We start from the raw sequence: 18,451 nt of genomic DNA, 5'->3' as shown, positions 1-18,451 counted from the left end.
AACTATTACATGCCTTGCTCTTGGGATGATCTTTGTTGGTCAACCAATCCTGAGGAGGGTAACAATGGTCTTGAATTTCCTCCATTTGTATACAGTCTGTCTGACTGTGGATTGGTGGAGTCCAAACTCTTGAGATGGTTTTGTAACCTTTTCCAGCCTGATGAGCATCAACAACACTTTTTCTGAGGTCCTCAGAAATCTCCTTTGTTCGTGCCATGATACACTTCTACAAACATGTGTTGTGAAGATCAGACTTTGATAGATACCTGTTCTTTAAATAAAACAGGGTGCCCACTCACACCTGATTGTCATCCCATTGATTGAAAACATGTGACTCTAATTTCACCTTCAAATTAACTGCTAATCCTAGAGGTTCACATACTTTTGCCACTCACAGATATGTAATATTGGATCATTTTCCTCAATAAATAAATGACCAAGTATAATATTTTTGTCTCATTTGTTGAACTGGGTTCTCTTTATCTACTGTTAGGACTTGTGTGAAAATCTGATGATGTTTTAGGTCATATTTATGCAGAAATATAGAAAATTCTAAAGGGTTCACAAACTTTCAAGCACCACTGTGTGTGTATATATACACACACACACACACACACACACACACACACACACAGTGGGGCAAAAAAGTATTTAGTCAGCCACCAACTGTGCAAGTTCTCCCACTTAAAAAGATGAGAGAGGCCTGTAATTTTCGTCATAGGTATACCTCAACTATGAGAGACAGAATGGGAGGAAAGAATCCAGGAAATCACATTGTAGGAATTTTAATGAATTAATTGGTAAATTCCTCGGTAAAATAAGTGTTTGGTCACCTACAAACAAGCAAGATTTCTGGCTCTCACAGACCTGTAACAACTTCTTTAAGAGGCTCCTCTGTCCTCCACTCATTACCTGTATTAATGGCACCTGTTTTAACTCGTTATCAGTATAAAAGACACCTGTTCACAACCTCAAACAGTCACACTCCAAACTCCACTATGGCCAAGACCAAAGAGCTGTCAAAGCACACCAGAAACAAAACTGTAGACTTGCACCAGGCTGGGAAGACTGAATCTGCAATAGGTAAGCAGCTTGGTGTGAAGAAATCAACTGTGGGAGCAATTATTAGAAAACGGAAGACATACAAGACCACTGATAATCTCCCTCGATCTGGGGCTCCACACAAGATCTCACCCCGTGGGGTCAAAATGATCACAAGAACGGTGAGCAAAAATCCCAGAACCACATGGGGGGACCCAGTGAATGACCTGCAGAGAGCTGGGACCAAAGTAACAAAGGCTACCATCAGTAACACACTATGCCGCCAGGGACTCAAATCCTGCAGTGCCAGACGTGTCCCCGTGCTTAAGCCAGTACATGTCCAGGCCCATCTGAAGTTTGCTAGAGAGCATTTGGATGATCCAGAAGAGGATTGGGAGAATGTCATATGGTCAGATGAAACCAAAATATAACTTTTTGTAAAAACTCAACTTGTCGTGTTTGGAGGAGAAAGAATGCTGAGTTGCATCCAAAGAACACCATACCTACTGTGAAGCATGGGGGTGGAAACATCGTGCTTTGGGGCTGTTTTTCTGCAAAGGGACCAGGACGACTGATCCGTGTAAAGGAAAGAATGAATGGGGCCATGTATCGTGAGATTTTGAGTGATAACCTCCTTCCATCAGCAAGGGCATTGAAGATGAAACGTGGCTGGGTCTTTCAGCATGCCAATGATCCTAAACACACCGCCCGGGCAACGAAGGAGTGGCTTCGTAAGAAGCATTTCAAGGTCCTGGAGTGGCCTAGTAGCCAGTCTCCAGATCTCAACCCCATAGAAAATCTTTGGAGGGAGTTGAAAGTCCGTGTTGCCCAGCAACAGCCCCAAAACATCACTGTTCTAGAGGAGATCTGCATGGAAGAATGGGCCAAAATACCAGCAACAGTGTGTGAAAACCTTGTGAAGACTTACAGAAAACGTTTGACCTCTGTCATTGCCAACAAAGGGTATATAACAAAGTATTGAGATGAACTTTTGTTATTGACCAAATACGTATTTATTTGCAAATAAATTCTTTAAAAGTCAGACAATGTGATTTTCTGTATTTTTTTTTCTCATTTTGTCTCTCAAAGTTGAGGTATACCTATGATGAAAATTACAGGCCTCTCTCATCTTTTTAAATGGGAGAACTTGCACAATTGGTGACTGACTAAATACTTTTTTGCCCCACTGTTTGTGTGTGTGTGTGTGTGTGTGTGTGTGTGTGTGTATATATATATATATATATATATATATATATATATATATATGCGCATGTGTGTATATATACAACCCCGATTCCAAAAAAGTTGGGACAAAGTACAAATTGTAAATAAAAACGGAATGCAATGATGTGGAAGTTTCAAAATTCCATATTTTATTCAGAATAGAACATAGATGACATTAAATGTTTAAACTGAGAAAATGTATAATTTAAAGAGAAAAATTAGGTGATTTTAAATTTCATGACAACAACACATCTCAAAAAAGTTGGGACAAGGCCATGTTTACCACTGTGAGACATCCCCTTTTCTCTTTACAACAGTCTGTAAACGTCTGGGGACTGAGGAGACAAGTTGCTCAAGTTTAGGGATAGAAATGTTTACCCATTCTTGTCTAATGTAGGATTCTAGTTGCTCGACTGTCTTAGGTCTTTTTTGTAGTATCTTCCATTTTATGATGCACCAAATGTTTTCTATGGGTGAAAGATCTGGACTGCAGGCAGGCTGGCTAGTTCAGTACCCGGACCCTTCTTCTACGCAGCCATGATGCTGTAATTGATGCAGTATGTGGTTTGGCATTTTCATGTTGGAAAATGCAAGGTCTTCCCTGAAAGAGATGTCATCTGGATGGGAGCATATGTTGCTCTAGAACCTGGATATACCTTTCAGCATTGATGGTGTCTTTCCAGATGTGTAAGCTGCCCATGCCACATGCACTAATGCAACCCCATACCATCAGAGATGCAGGCTTCTGAACTGTGTGCTGATAACAACTTGGGTCGTCCTTCTCCTCTTTAGTCCGAATGGCACGGCTTCCCTGATTTCCATGAAGAACTTCAAATTTTGATTCGTCTGACCACAGAACAGTTTTCCACTTTGCCACAGTCCATTTTAAATGAGCCTTGGCCCAGAGAAGACGTCTGCACTTCTGGATCATGTTTAGATATGGCTTCTTCTTTGAACTATAGAGTTTTAGCTGGCAACAGTGGATGGCACGGTGAACTGTGTTCACAGATAATGTTCTCTGGAAATATTCCTGAGCCCATTTTGTGATTTCCAATACAGAAGCATGCCTGTATGTGATGCAGTGCCGTCTAAGGGCCCGAAGATCACGGGCACCCAGTATGGTTTTCCGGCCTTGACCCTTACGCACAGAGATTCTTCCAGATTCTCTGAATCTTTTGATGATATTATGCACTGTAGATGATGATATGTTCAAACTCTTTGCAATTTTACACTGTCGAACTCCTTTCTGATATTGCTCCACTATTTGTCGCCGCAGAATTAGGGGGATTAGTGATCCTCTTCCCATCTTTACTTCTGAGAGCCGCTGCCACTCCAAGATGCTCTTTTTTTACCCAGTCATGTTAATGACCTATTGCCAATTGACCTAAGGAGTTGCAATTTGGACCTCCAGCTGTTCCTTTTTTGTCCCTTTAACTTTTCCAGCCTCTTATTGCCCCTGTCCCAACTTTTTTGAGATGTGTTGCTGTCATGAAATTTCAAATTAGCCAATATTTGGCATGAAATTTCAAAATGTCTCACTTTCGACATTAGATATGTTGTCTATGTTCTATTGTGAATACAATATCAGTTTTTGAGATTTGTAAATTATTGCATTCTGTTTTTATTTACAATTTGTACTTTGTCCCAACTTTTTTGGAATAGGGGTTGTGTGTATATATATATATATATATATATATATATATATATATATATATATATATATATATATACACACACACACACACACACACACACACACACACCATGTATGTGTGTGTGTGTGTATATATATATATATATATATATATATATATATTTATATCACACAATTCATCAATTAACTATTACGTGAGCATATTACTGTTATTCAGTTTATTTCATAAGCATATGACTGCTGAGCCCAGCCACTTGGTTAGCTGCACTCTTTTCTGTTTGTTCAGAGGTGTGGTCAAAGATCTGACATTACCACATACAAAGTATAAATATGACTGATGTCTGTATGTTTATTAATATGCTATCTTAACGGGACCAGGTATAATATTAAAAAAAAAGGTATATACTTTCTTCAGCATGTATTTTGATGCAATTTATTGATAAAATGTATTATTTGTTGCTATGTATTATTTGTTAGTGTATTTAATGTATATAATAAATATAATTATTCTATGATAATTAATGCAAGTAATGAGTCTTTCCAATTACTGCACTATATAAATAGGAGCAATATATAAAAAGTACTTCTTATTGTTTTCCATAGGTTATACTGCCAGATGACACCTGACATGACTTCTGTACCACCTTTGCTCTCTGCAAATGCAACATTTATTCGCCCTTCTGCTTTTTATATCAATGGATTTTACAATATTCCACATACAAACTACTACTATGTATTTCTTTGCACTGTCTTTGCTGTGACAGTTTTGGGGAATTCTTTCATAATGTGCATCATCTATCTGGCGCGTACCCTCCATACAGCAAAATATATTGCTGTGTTTAACTTGGCTCTTTCTGATTTGGGTGGTAGCTCCGCTCTTATTCCAAAGCTTATTGATACTTTTCTGTTTGAGAATCAGGTCATAGCATATGAAGCCTGTCTGGCAAACATGTATTTTGTCTTGTTCTTTATGACCTTGCAGTCTCTTACTCTGCTTGTTATGGGCTATGACAGGGTAGTTGCAATATGTTTTCCTTTAAGGTACAGTGTCATTGTTAACAAAGCGGCAATGACTTTAATCATCATTATTGTCTGGATTTTCTCTATAACTATCATTGCACTTCTTATATCTCTGATAACCAGATTGTCCTTCTGTAGATCTATAATCATCGACAGCTATTTCTGTGATCATGGTCCTACCTATATTTTAGCTTGTAATGATAAATTTATAAATTATGTCATAGCTATAGTCTGTTTTGCTGTGCTGGTTTGTGTTCCAGTGATATTCATAACTGTTTCATATATTTGTATTGGCATTGCCTTGATGAATATGTCACATGGCTTTGAGCGGAAAACAGCTTTGAAAACCTGTACTTCCCACCTTATTTTAGTGGGTTTATTTTATGTCCCACATTTAGCCACCAATATATCAGTTCTTACATCATCTTTAAAACCCAATGTTAGGATAATTAATTCTACTCTGACGCAGACTATTCCACCCATGTTAAACCCCATTATATATACTTTAAAGACAAAGGAGGTCTTGCATGCTGTTAAAGTGCTTTACAAACGGGTCAAAGCAGTAGTGATACATGGCATTTCCAGTGGATAGGTAATTCACCCATGGGTAGGAGTTCGGAGTAAAGAGAAAAACACGTTTTTTATTTTTACATTATACACACATTTTTTATATACACACACACACACACACACACACACACTTTATACACACACACATTATATATATATATAAATAAAAAGAATAGGGTAATCCTTAGACACAAGAGTGCTCAAACTAGGAGCAATAATACAACAAAATAAAGAGAGAAAATACTTCAATTTGTACGCATACAAATTGAAGTATTTTGTCTCTTTATTTTGTTTGTGTGTGTATATTATACACACACACACACACACACACACACACACACACACACACACACAAGCTGTTGAATAATTTTTTTCATTCAAATATAATGACATCCATATACTATGGCTTCATAAAATGTTTATTTTACTTATAGCACTAAACATGTCATAGTTTGATGCAATAGGGCATTCATAAAAACAGTGTATGCTTGTTTCCCAAATTCAAAGAAAATGTTAGCATTAACCTAGCAAAAACCTTGTCTTTTTTAATAATTCATGAAAGAAAAGAAGGAAAAAAAACTGTGCAGGTACAAATGAAATTTTAACATTTTATAAATTGGTGTCTTTGTTAACCAATTTCTATGCATTGACACATCACAAATTTTAATTTGGACATAAGATGTGCCTAATGTGAGGGCTTGGGAAAAAAGGTTTTGCTGTCTGAGTTTTTAAAGAGACCTGCCTAATGCATTACAAATGAAGAATACACATCTTAACAATGATGTGCTTAACAAAATATAGTATTCTCTTTATTTTTCTTTTTAGTTACCTACTCCATTAAACATGGTCTACCCTGAACATTTGCAATTTTTTGAATTCTTATGTTTTTGAAGATATTGAATATTATTCATTGACTGCTCATCAACTGTACATTTATGTTCTTTTGGTACAAAATCACTCATATCAAGCCACTGCATTTTGAAAACACCCTAACAGTCGTCTCCTTTCTACCAGTCAGTCAATCTAATACAGTAGTTCAGAAATACTACAGTGGTTTATTGACTATCAAAGCCTCTGTAATTTAATATGCCCTTTTTATTAAATGGATACAAGAGGCAATAAGTTCATCAAAAAATTTACAAAACTATTTGAGATACATTTTTATTTGTCCACAAAGAAGGTTTATTATTGCTGATATTTTGCTGAGATTTTCCATTTAATACACTAATAGTAATCCACATAAAATGCACCATATTTTATGGGTTGTGTGACAATTCATTTTTACTTGTTGCTCAGTAGTTAAAAAGGTTTAAATAAAAAAGTTATGAAGGTAGTCGAGTAGTCATCTTTTTAGATGAGCAAAAGCTGACTCAGGACATCACTATTTTAAGCTAATTTTAGTGCACTTAAATGTAGATGAACAGCAAAGAACAGGTTTTTTTTTTAAATAAGAGAATAATTAATGAATTTTGGGTCATGTGACATTTTCCTTTAGAATTCACTGGTATAATTCAGAATTCATTGTTCCATCAATGATGGCAAGTCATCCTGGTCCAGATGCAGCAAAACAGGCCCAAACCATGATACTACCACCACCATGTTTCACAGATGGGATAAGGTTCTTATGCTGGAATGCAGTGTTTTCCTTTCTCCAAACATAACGCTTCTCATTTAAACCAAAAAGGTCTATTTTGGTCTCATCCATCCCAAAACATTTTTCCAATAGCCTTCTGGCTTGTCCACATGATCTTTAGCAAACTGCAGATGAGCAGCAATGTTCTTTTTGGAGAGCAGTGGCTTACTCCTTGCAACCCTGCCATGCACACCATTGTTGTTCAGTGTTCTCCTGATGGTGGACTCAGGAACATTAGCATTAGCCAATGTGATAGAGGCCTTCAGTTGCTTAGAAGTTACCCTGGGGTCCTTTGTGACCTCGCCAACTATTACATGCCTTGCTCTTGGGATGATCTTTGTTGGTCAACCAATCCTGAGGAGGGTAACAATGGTCTTGAATTTCCTCCATTTGTATACAGTCTGTCTGACTGTGGATTGGTGGAGTCCAAACTCTTGAGATGGTTTTGTAACCTTTTCCAGCCTGATGAGCATCAACAACACTTTTTCTGAGGTCCTCAGAAATCTCCTTTGTTCGTGCCATGATACACTTCTACAAACATGTGTTGTGAAGATCAGACTTTGATAGATACCTGTTCTTTAAATAAAACAGGGTGCCCACTCACACCTGATTGTCATCCCATTGATTGAAAACATGTGACTCTAATTTCACCTTCAAATTAACTGCTAATCCTAGAGGTTCACATACTTTTGCCACTCACAGATATGTAATATTGGATCATTTTCCTCAATAAATAAATGACCAAGTATAATATTTTTGTCTCATTTGTTGAACTGGGTTCTCTTTATCTACTGTTAGGACTTGTGTGAAAATCTGATGATGTTTTAGGTCATATTTATGCAGAAATATAGAAAATTCTAAAGGGTTCACAAACTTTCAAGCACCACTGTGTGTGTATATATACACACACACACACACACACACACACACACACAGTGGGGCAAAAAAGTATTTAGTCAGCCACCAACTGTGCAAGTTCTCCCACTTAAAAAGATGAGAGAGGCCTGTAATTTTCGTCATAGGTATACCTCAACTATGAGAGACAGAATGGGAGGAAAGAATCCAGGAAATCACATTGTAGGAATTTTAATGAATTAATTGGTAAATTCCTCGGTAAAATAAGTGTTTGGTCACCTACAAACAAGCAAGATTTCTGGCTCTCACAGACCTGTAACAACTTCTTTAAGAGGCTCCTCTGTCCTCCACTCATTACCTGTATTAATGGCACCTGTTTTAACTCGTTATCAGTATAAAAGACACCTGTTCACAACCTCAAACAGTCACACTCCAAACTCCACTATGGCCAAGACCAAAGAGCTGTCAAAGCACACCAGAAACAAAACTGTAGACTTGCACCAGGCTGGGAAGACTGAATCTGCAATAGGTAAGCAGCTTGGTGTGAAGAAATCAACTGTGGGAGCAATTATTAGAAAACGGAAGACATACAAGACCACTGATAATCTCCCTCGATCTGGGGCTCCACACAAGATCTCACCCCGTGGGGTCAAAATGATCACAAGAACGGTGAGCAAAAATCCCAGAACCACATGGGGGGACCCAGTGAATGACCTGCAGAGAGCTGGGACCAAAGTAACAAAGGCTACCATCAGTAACACACTATGCCGCCAGGGACTCAAATCCTGCAGTGCCAGACGTGTCCCCGTGCTTAAGCCAGTACATGTCCAGGCCCATCTGAAGTTTGCTAGAGAGCATTTGGATGATCCAGAAGAGGATTGGGAGAATGTCATATGGTCAGATGAAACCAAAATATAACTTTTTGTAAAAACTCAACTTGTCGTGTTTGGAGGAGAAAGAATGCTGAGTTGCATCCAAAGAACACCATACCTACTGTGAAGCATGGGGGTGGAAACATCGTGCTTTGGGGCTGTTTTTCTGCAAAGGGACCAGGACGACTGATCCGTGTAAAGGAAAGAATGAATGGGGCCATGTATCGTGAGATTTTGAGTGATAACCTCCTTCCATCAGCAAGGGCATTGAAGATGAAACGTGGCTGGGTCTTTCAGCATGCCAATGATCCTAAACACACCGCCCGGGCAACGAAGGAGTGGCTTCGTAAGAAGCATTTCAAGGTCCTGGAGTGGCCTAGTAGCCAGTCTCCAGATCTCAACCCCATAGAAAATCTTTGGAGGGAGTTGAAAGTCCGTGTTGCCCAGCAACAGCCCCAAAACATCACTGTTCTAGAGGAGATCTGCATGGAAGAATGGGCCAAAATACCAGCAACAGTGTGTGAAAACCTTGTGAAGACTTACAGAAAACGTTTGACCTCTGTCATTGCCAACAAAGGGTATATAACAAAGTATTGAGATGAACTTTTGTTATTGACCAAATACGTATTTATTTGCAAATAAATTCTTTAAAAGTCAGACAATGTGATTTTCTGTATTTTTTTTTCTCATTTTGTCTCTCAAAGTTGAGGTATACCTATGATGAAAATTACAGGCCTCTCTCATCTTTTTAAATGGGAGAACTTGCACAATTGGTGACTGACTAAATACTTTTTTGCCCCACTGTTTGTGTGTGTGTGTGTGTGTGTGTGTGTGTGTATATATATATATATATATATATATATATATATATATATATATATATATATGCGCATGTGTGTATATATACAACCCCGATTCCAAAAAAGTTGGGACAAAGTACAAATTGTAAATAAAAACGGAATGCAATGATGTGGAAGTTTCAAAATTCCATATTTTATTCAGAATAGAACATAGATGACATTAAATGTTTAAACTGAGAAAATGTATAATTTAAAGAGAAAAATTAGGTGATTTTAAATTTCATGACAACAACACATCTCAAAAAAGTTGGGACAAGGCCATGTTTACCACTGTGAGACATCCCCTTTTCTCTTTACAACAGTCTGTAAACGTCTGGGGACTGAGGAGACAAGTTGCTCAAGTTTAGGGATAGAAATGTTTACCCATTCTTGTCTAATGTAGGATTCTAGTTGCTCGACTGTCTTAGGTCTTTTTTGTAGTATCTTCCATTTTATGATGCACCAAATGTTTTCTATGGGTGAAAGATCTGGACTGCAGGCAGGCTGGCTAGTTCAGTACCCGGACCCTTCTTCTACGCAGCCATGATGCTGTAATTGATGCAGTATGTGGTTTGGCATTTTCATGTTGGAAAATGCAAGGTCTTCCCTGAAAGAGATGTCATCTGGATGGGAGCATATGTTGCTCTAGAACCTGGATATACCTTTCAGCATTGATGGTGTCTTTCCAGATGTGTAAGCTGCCCATGCCACATGCACTAATGCAACCCCATACCATCAGAGATGCAGGCTTCTGAACTGTGTGCTGATAACAACTTGGGTCGTCCTTCTCCTCTTTAGTCCGAATGGCACGGCTTCCCTGATTTCCATGAAGAACTTCAAATTTTGATTCGTCTGACCACAGAACAGTTTTCCACTTTGCCACAGTCCATTTTAAATGAGCCTTGGCCCAGAGAAGACGTCTGCACTTCTGGATCATGTTTAGATATGGCTTCTTCTTTGAACTATAGAGTTTTAGCTGGCAACAGTGGATGGCACGGTGAACTGTGTTCACAGATAATGTTCTCTGGAAATATTCCTGAGCCCATTTTGTGATTTCCAATACAGAAGCATGCCTGTATGTGATGCAGTGCCGTCTAAGGGCCCGAAGATCACGGGCACCCAGTATGGTTTTCCGGCCTTGACCCTTACGCACAGAGATTCTTCCAGATTCTCTGAATCTTTTGATGATATTATGCACTGTAGATGATGATATGTTCAAACTCTTTGCAATTTTACACTGTCGAACTCCTTTCTGATATTGCTCCACTATTTGTCGCCGCAGAATTAGGGGGATTAGTGATCCTCTTCCCATCTTTACTTCTGAGAGCTGCTGCCACTCCAAGATGCTCTTTTTTTACCCAGTCATGTTAATGACCTATTGCCAATTGACCTAAGGAGTTGCAATTTGGACCTCCAGCTGTTCCTTTTTTGTCCCTTTAACTTTTCCAGCCTCTTATTGCCCCTGTCCCAACTTTTTTGAGATGTGTTGCTGTCATGAAATTTCAAATTAGCCAATATTTGGCATGAAATTTCAAAATGTCTCACTTTCGACATTAGATATGTTGTCTATGTTCTATTGTGAATACAATATCAGTTTTTGAGATTTGTAAATTATTGCATTCTGTTTTTATTTACAATTTGTACTTTGTCCCAACTTTTTTGGAATAGGGGTTGTGTGTATATATATATATATATATATATATATATATATATATATATATATATATATATATATACACATACACACACATACATGGTGTGTGTGTGTATATATATATATATATATATATATATATATATATATATACACACACACACACACACACACACACACACACACCATGTATGTGTGTGTGTGTGTATATATATATATATATATATATATATATTTATATCACACAATTCATCAATTAACTATTACGTGAGCATATTACTGTTATTCAGTTTATTTCATAAGCATATGACTGCTGAGCCCAGCCACTTGGTTAGCTGCACTCTTTTCTGTTTGTTCAGAGGTGTGGTCAAAGATCTGACATTACCACATACAAAGTATAAATATGACTGATGTCTGTATGTTTATTAATATGCTATCTTAACGGGACCAGGTATAATATTAAAAAAAAAGGTATATACTTTCTTCAGCATGTATTTTGATGCAATTTATTGATAAAATGTATTATTTGTTGCTATGTATTATTTGTTAGTGTATTTAATGTATATAATAAATATAATTATTCTATGATAATTAATGCAAGTAATGAGTCTTTCCAATTACTGCACTATATAAATAGGAGCAATATATAAAAAGTACTTCTTATTGTTTTCCATAGGTTATACTGCCAGATGACACCTGACATGACTTCTGTACCACCTTTGCTCTCTGCAAATGCAACATTTATTCGCCCTTCTGCTTTTTATATCAATGGATTTTACAATATTCCACATACAAACTACTACTATGTATTTCTTTGCACTGTCTTTGCTGTGACAGTTTTGGGGAATTCTTTCATAATGTGCATCATCTATCTGGCGCGTACCCTCCATACAGCAAAATATATTGCTGTGTTTAACTTGGCTCTTTCTGATTTGGGTGGTAGCTCCGCTCTTATTCCAAAGCTTATTGATACTTTTCTGTTTGAGAATCAGGTCATAGCATATGAAGCCTGTCTGGCAAACATGTATTTTGTCTTGTTCTTTATGACCTTGCAGTCTCTTACTCTGCTTGTTATGGGCTATGACAGGGTAGTTGCAATATGTTTTCCTTTAAGGTACAGTGTCATTGTTAACAAAGCGGCAATGACTTTAATCATCATTATTGTCTGGATTTTCTCTATAACTATCATTGCACTTCTTATATCTCTGATAACCAGATTGTCCTTCTGTAGATCTATAATCATCGACAGCTATTTCTGTGATCATGGTCCTACCTATATTTTAGCTTGTAATGATAAATTTATAAATTATGTCATAGCTATAGTCTGTTTTGCTGTGCTGGTTTGTGTTCCAGTGATATTCATAACTGTTTCATATATTTGTATTGGCATTGCCTTGATGAATATGTCACATGGCTTTGAGCGGAAAACAGCTTTGAAAACCTGTACTTCCCACCTTATTTTAGTGGGTTTATTTTATGTCCCACATTTAGCCACCAATATATCAGTTCTTACATCATCTTTAAAACCCAATGTTAGGATAATTAATTCTACTCTGACGCAGACTATTCCACCCATGTTAAACCCCATTATATATACTTTAAAGACAAAGGAGGTCTTGCATGCTGTTAAAGTGCTTTACAAACGGGTCAAAGCAGTAGTGATACATGGCATTTCCAGTGGATAGGTAATTCACCCATGGGTAGGAGTTCGGAGTAAAGAGAAAAACACGTTTTTTATTTTTACATTATACACACATTTTTTATATACACACACACACACACACACACACACACTTTATACACACACACATTATATATATATATAAATAAAAAGAATAGGGTAATCCTTAGACACAAGAGTGCTCAAACTAGGAGCAATAATACAACAAAATAAAGAGAGAAAATACTTCAATTTGTACGCATACAAATTGAAGTATTTTGTCTCTTTATTTTGTTTGTGTGTGTATATTATACACACACACACACACACACACACACACACACACACACACACAAGCTGTTGAATAATTTTTTTCATTCAAATATAATGACATCCATATACTATGGCTTCATAAAATGTTTATTTTACTTATAGCACTAAACATGTCATAGTTTGATGCAATAGGGCATTCATAAAAACAGTGTATGCTTGTTTCCCAAATTCAAAGAAAATGTTAGCATTAACCTAGCAAAAACCTTGTCTTTTTTAATAATTCATGAAAGAAAAGAAGGAAAAAAAACTGTGCAGGTACAAATGAAATTTTAACATTTTATAAATTGGTGTCTTTGTTAACCAATTTCTATGCATTGACACATCACAAATTTTAATTTGGACATAAGATGTGCCTAATGTGAGGGCTTGGGAAAAAAGGTTTTGCTGTCTGAGTTTTTAAAGAGACCTGCCTAATGCATTACAAATGAAGAATACACATCTTAACAATGATGTGCTTAACAAAATATAGTATTCTCTTTATTTTTCTTTTTAGTTACCTACTCCATTAAACATGGTCTACCCTGAACATTTGCAATTTTTTGAATTCTTATGTTTTTGAAGATATTGAATATTATTCATTGACTGCTCATCAACTGTACATTTATGTTCTTTTGGTACAAAATCACTCATATCAAGCCACTGCATTTTGAAAACACCCTAACAGTCGTCTCCTTTCTACCAGTCAGTCAATCTAATACAGTAGTTCAGAAATACTACAGTGGTTTATTGACTATCAAAGCCTCTGTAATTTAATATGCCCTTTTTATTAAATGGATACAAGAGGCAATAAGTTCATCAAAAAATTTACAAAACTATTTGAGATACATTTTTATTTGTCCACAAAGAAGGTTTATTATTGCTGATATTTTGCTGAGATTTTCCATTTAATACACTAATAGTAATCCACATAAAATGCACCATATTTTATGGGTTGTGTGACAATTCATTTTTACTTGTTGCTCAGTAGTTAAAAAGGTTTAAATAAAAAAGTTATGAAGGTAGTCGAGTAGTCATCTTTTTAGATGAGCAAAAGCTGACTCAGGACATCACTATTTTAAGCTAATTTTAGTGCACTTAAATGTAGATGAACAGCAAAGAACAGGTTTTTTTTTTAAATAAGAGAATAATTAATGAATTTTGGGTCATGTGACCCTAAATTCTCTATTTTTTCCTTGCTTCACCATGACCCAATTCAAGATACTAAACATACATCACGTAGTGGGCTTTCCCTGTTAATGCAAGGAATTGTGGGATACAAATTTGAAACAGAAGAGAAAAATGGAGGATGTGAATGTGTGAATGAAACATGAAAGACTGAATACAGTAACAGAAAGCGAGAAGAAAAGATGTTATGTTGCAAAAGAAAGGAAATGCAAACCAAATAAATATCGGCAGTCAGCGAGCACCTTGGTTTTTTTAGCGACAGAATAATACCATTGTCAGTGCACTGTCAAGGTAAACCTTTAGATGGCAGTAATGCAACATTGTGGATGCCAGCTGCCATAAAACCCAAAAGAAGAACAAGAAGGTAAACATGAGCATGTGCACATGAACTTTGTCTGCTTGACTGTGTGAAGCAAGCGATTTCATGCACATTATGTGCTAGAGAATCCTCTCAAAATAAATAACTTCCCAGCCATAGAACAGCCTGATATTTTGAGATATTACAGAAATAAACATGTATCACAATGACCAAATTTCAGAGGGAACTAAATTTCACCAATTTTATGAAATCAAAAGGCTGTCTAACATTAATGATATTTTGTAAACATAAAGGAAGTTAGCATTTGATGCCTGCAACACACAAAAAAAACTGGAACAGAGGCAAAATAAGACTGAAATGTTTATAGGATATTCAAGTAACACTATTTTGGAAAATTTCACAATAAGCAGGTTAATTGGTAACATGACTGAGTATAAAAGCAGCAGTGCCAAAGGCTCAGTCTTTGCAAGCAAGGATGGGCTGTGGCTCCCTCCTTTGTCCCCAAATTCCTGAGAGAATTGTTATTCAGTTCAAAAAGAACATTTCTCAATGCAAAATTTTAGGTCTTTCAAAACCTACAGTACATAATATTGTGAAAAGCTTCAAGGAATTCAGAGACATTTCAATGCATAAAGGGCAAGATCAGAAACTACTGTTAATGTGCATGACCTTCAAGCCCTCAGGCAGCACTGCCTGAAAAACAGCCATGCTAATGTGACAAATAATGGGCTCGGGAGTACTTCAGAAATTCATTGTCACTTAACACAGTCCACCTCTGCATCCAAAAATACAACCTGAAACTTTGATACACGAGGAGGAAGCCATTCATCAATTTTATGCAGAAATGCCATTGATTTCTCTGGGCCTGAACTCATCTCAGATGGACTGAAAGTCAGTGTAAATGTGTGCTATGGTCAGATGACTCCATATTTCAGTTTGTTTTTGGGAAATCCGGATGTTGCGTTTTCAGGGCCAAAGGTGAAAATGATCATCCTGTTTGTTATCAGAGAAAGATGTAAAAGCCAGCATCTGTGATGGTATGGCGGGGGTCGGCATCAGTGCCCACAGCATAGGTAAGTTGCATGTGTGTGAAGGTACCATTGATATATTGGGGCATACATTGAGATTTTAGAGAGACATATTGTCAAGGCAGTATCTCTTTCCAGGAAGTCCATGTTTATTTCAGCAGGACAATGCCAGGCTTCATTCAGCATGGGCTATGACAGCGTGGCTTCATAGACAGAGTATGTGTGCTTGACTGGCCTGCTGCCAGTACAGATCTGTCTCCTATTGAGAATTTATAGTGCATCATGAAGAGGAGAATCAAACAATGGCGACCACAGACTGCTGAGTAGCTGAAGTCTTGTATCTAGTAAGAATGGACAAAAATTCCAATGGCAAAACTGCAACAATTAGCGTTATTAAAAGGAAAAGTAATGTACCACAATGGTAATAATACCTCTGTCACAACATTTTTTGATAATCCTTTTGGATAAGCTTAGACAGTTCTTCAGTGTTCTCCTGGATGTTAACTGTGTCATTTTTTATATTAAAAGATATACACGTTTTAAAATTCCTTTAGCCTCGTCAAATATTGTAACACTCTACAGTATGCAGAAAACTCGTGTAGGACTTACATACACCACCCAGCCCCCCCAAAAAAGGTCACCATTTGGATTTAAATAAGCAAATACATAAGAACCTTTGATTGAATAATTACTGCAGTGATTGTGTTTCAGCCGGCAACAATTATTTTAACCCTAACTGATGCAGTGAGTAGCTTCTCATTTCTTAAACAAACACGTCGGAAGACATATCCCATGCTCATGGAAAAGATGTTATTCTGTCTCAGAAGCTCAAATTATTGGCCTGCATCATACAAAGAAAACAACTAAGAAGTTTGCTGAAATGACTGGAATTGGGTTAAGAACTGTCTAGTGCATTATTAAAACCTGAAGGATAGTGGTAAACCCATCAACTTCATGGAAAAAACATGGTTGGAAAAAGATCCTGACTGACCATGATCAGAGATCACTTAAAATGCTTGGTGAAATTGAATTTAAAACAAACAAACCAAACAAACACAGTAGAGCTCATGGCTATGTTTGAAGAAGAAGCCCTTATTTATAGCATGCACACTCAAGCACAGTGAAAATCCTCCTCTGCATTTAACCCATCTGAAGCAGTGAACACACACACACACACACACACACACACCCAGAGCAGTGGGCAGCTATGCTACAGCGCCCAGGGAGCAGTTGGGGGTTATGGCCCTTTTCCACTACCCTTTTTCAGCTCACTTCAGCTCGCTTCAGCTCACTTCAGCCCGACACGGCTCGCGTTTCGACTACCAAAAACCAGCATGACTCAGCTCTCTTCAGCCCTGCTTAGCCCCTAAAACTCGCACCGTTTTGGAGTGGGGCTGAAGCGAGCCAAAGCGAGCCGAGTGAGGCTGGGGGCGTGAGCAGACACTCCCCTGTGCACTGATTGGTGAGGAGGAGTGTCCTCACATGCCCACACACGCCCCGCGAGCACGCTGGGATCTGTAAACACCGCAAACCCGGAAGGAGAAGAATTACGAATTACGAGAATTTCTGAAGCCTTATGCGCCTCGCCTCATCTATACGCTCTTGCCAGTATCTGTCCGCGTTGTCGGTGACAACAAGCCACAGCACCAAGACCAGCAACACTAACAACTCCATGTCCTCCATGTTTATTGTTTACTATTCGGGTCGTGAGACTACCGCTTAAAATCTCACTGATGTCACTGTTTGCGCTGCTTAACGACATCACCTGACGTCCACCCACTTTCGCTAACTCCACCCAATGTGTCCACCCACTTCCAGCCAGCACGGTTCAGCGCGGTTGTAGTCGAAATGCAACTCCAACAGCCCCGCTCAGCCCGACTCAGCACGGCACGGCTCAGCCCGACTCAGCCGCATTTGTAGTGGAAAAGCGGCATTAGATACCTTGCTCAAGGGCACTTCATCCCAAGGCCACTCCATGTTAACCTAATTGCAGGTCTTTGAACTGTGGGTGAAACCAGATCACCCAGAGGAAACCCACGCAGACACGGGGAAAACATGCAAACTCCACACAGAAAAGCCCCCTGTCAGCTGCTGGGCTCAAACCCAGAACCTTCTTGCTGTAAGGTGACAGTGCTAATCACTACACCACCTTGTTTAATAGTGAACTTAAGAGCACTTCCATACTCACAGTGTGATGAGAACTCACAGGATTAGCACTAAACAGCTGTATGGTCATAAGAAAACCACTTGGTAGTGAGACTAATCAGGAGAAAAGGCTTCAGTTTGGTAGGGAGCATAAAGATTGGACTCTGGAGCAATGGATAAAGGTCATATGGTTTAATAAGTCCAGATTTACCCTATTCCTGAGTGATGGGTGTGTCAGGGTAATAAGAGATGCTCATGATGTAGTGTATCCATCATGCATAGTGGCCACTGTACAAGCCTCTGGAGGCAGTGTTATGATCTGTAGTTGATTCAGTTGGTCAGGCTGAGGCTCGGCAACATTATGGGACAATAAAATGGAGTCAGCTGAGGACCTGAATGTACTGAATGACCAGGTTAGCACATCAATGGATTTTTTTTTC

The 18,451-nt window shown here is 38.0% G+C and overlaps 2 protein-coding genes across 2 annotated transcripts; both read left to right on the top strand.

Annotated features, from left to right (window-relative positions):
* Nucleotides 1–4,535: 4,535 nt before the first annotated feature.
* LOC132870028 (putative gustatory receptor clone PTE01) lies at nucleotides 4,536–5,531 on the top strand. The gene has a single exon (XM_060903570.1). The coding sequence runs from the start codon at nucleotides 4,536–4,538 to the stop codon at nucleotides 5,529–5,531; it is 996 nt and encodes a 331-aa protein (XP_060759553.1).
* A 6,520-nt stretch (nucleotides 5,532–12,051) lies between these two features.
* On the top strand, nucleotides 12,052–13,047 carry LOC132870027 (putative gustatory receptor clone PTE01). The gene has a single exon (XM_060903569.1). The coding sequence runs from the start codon at nucleotides 12,052–12,054 to the stop codon at nucleotides 13,045–13,047; it is 996 nt and encodes a 331-aa protein (XP_060759552.1).
* The last annotated feature ends 5,404 nt before the right edge of the window (nucleotides 13,048–18,451 follow it).

This window comes from Neoarius graeffei, chromosome 21, assembly GCF_027579695.1.
Source record: "Neoarius graeffei isolate fNeoGra1 chromosome 21, fNeoGra1.pri, whole genome shotgun sequence".
Taxonomy (NCBI): domain Eukaryota; kingdom Metazoa; phylum Chordata; class Actinopteri; order Siluriformes; family Ariidae; genus Neoarius; species Neoarius graeffei.
The sequence above is the reverse complement of the archived record's forward strand: the minus strand, read 5'-3'. Positions and strand labels throughout refer to the sequence as shown.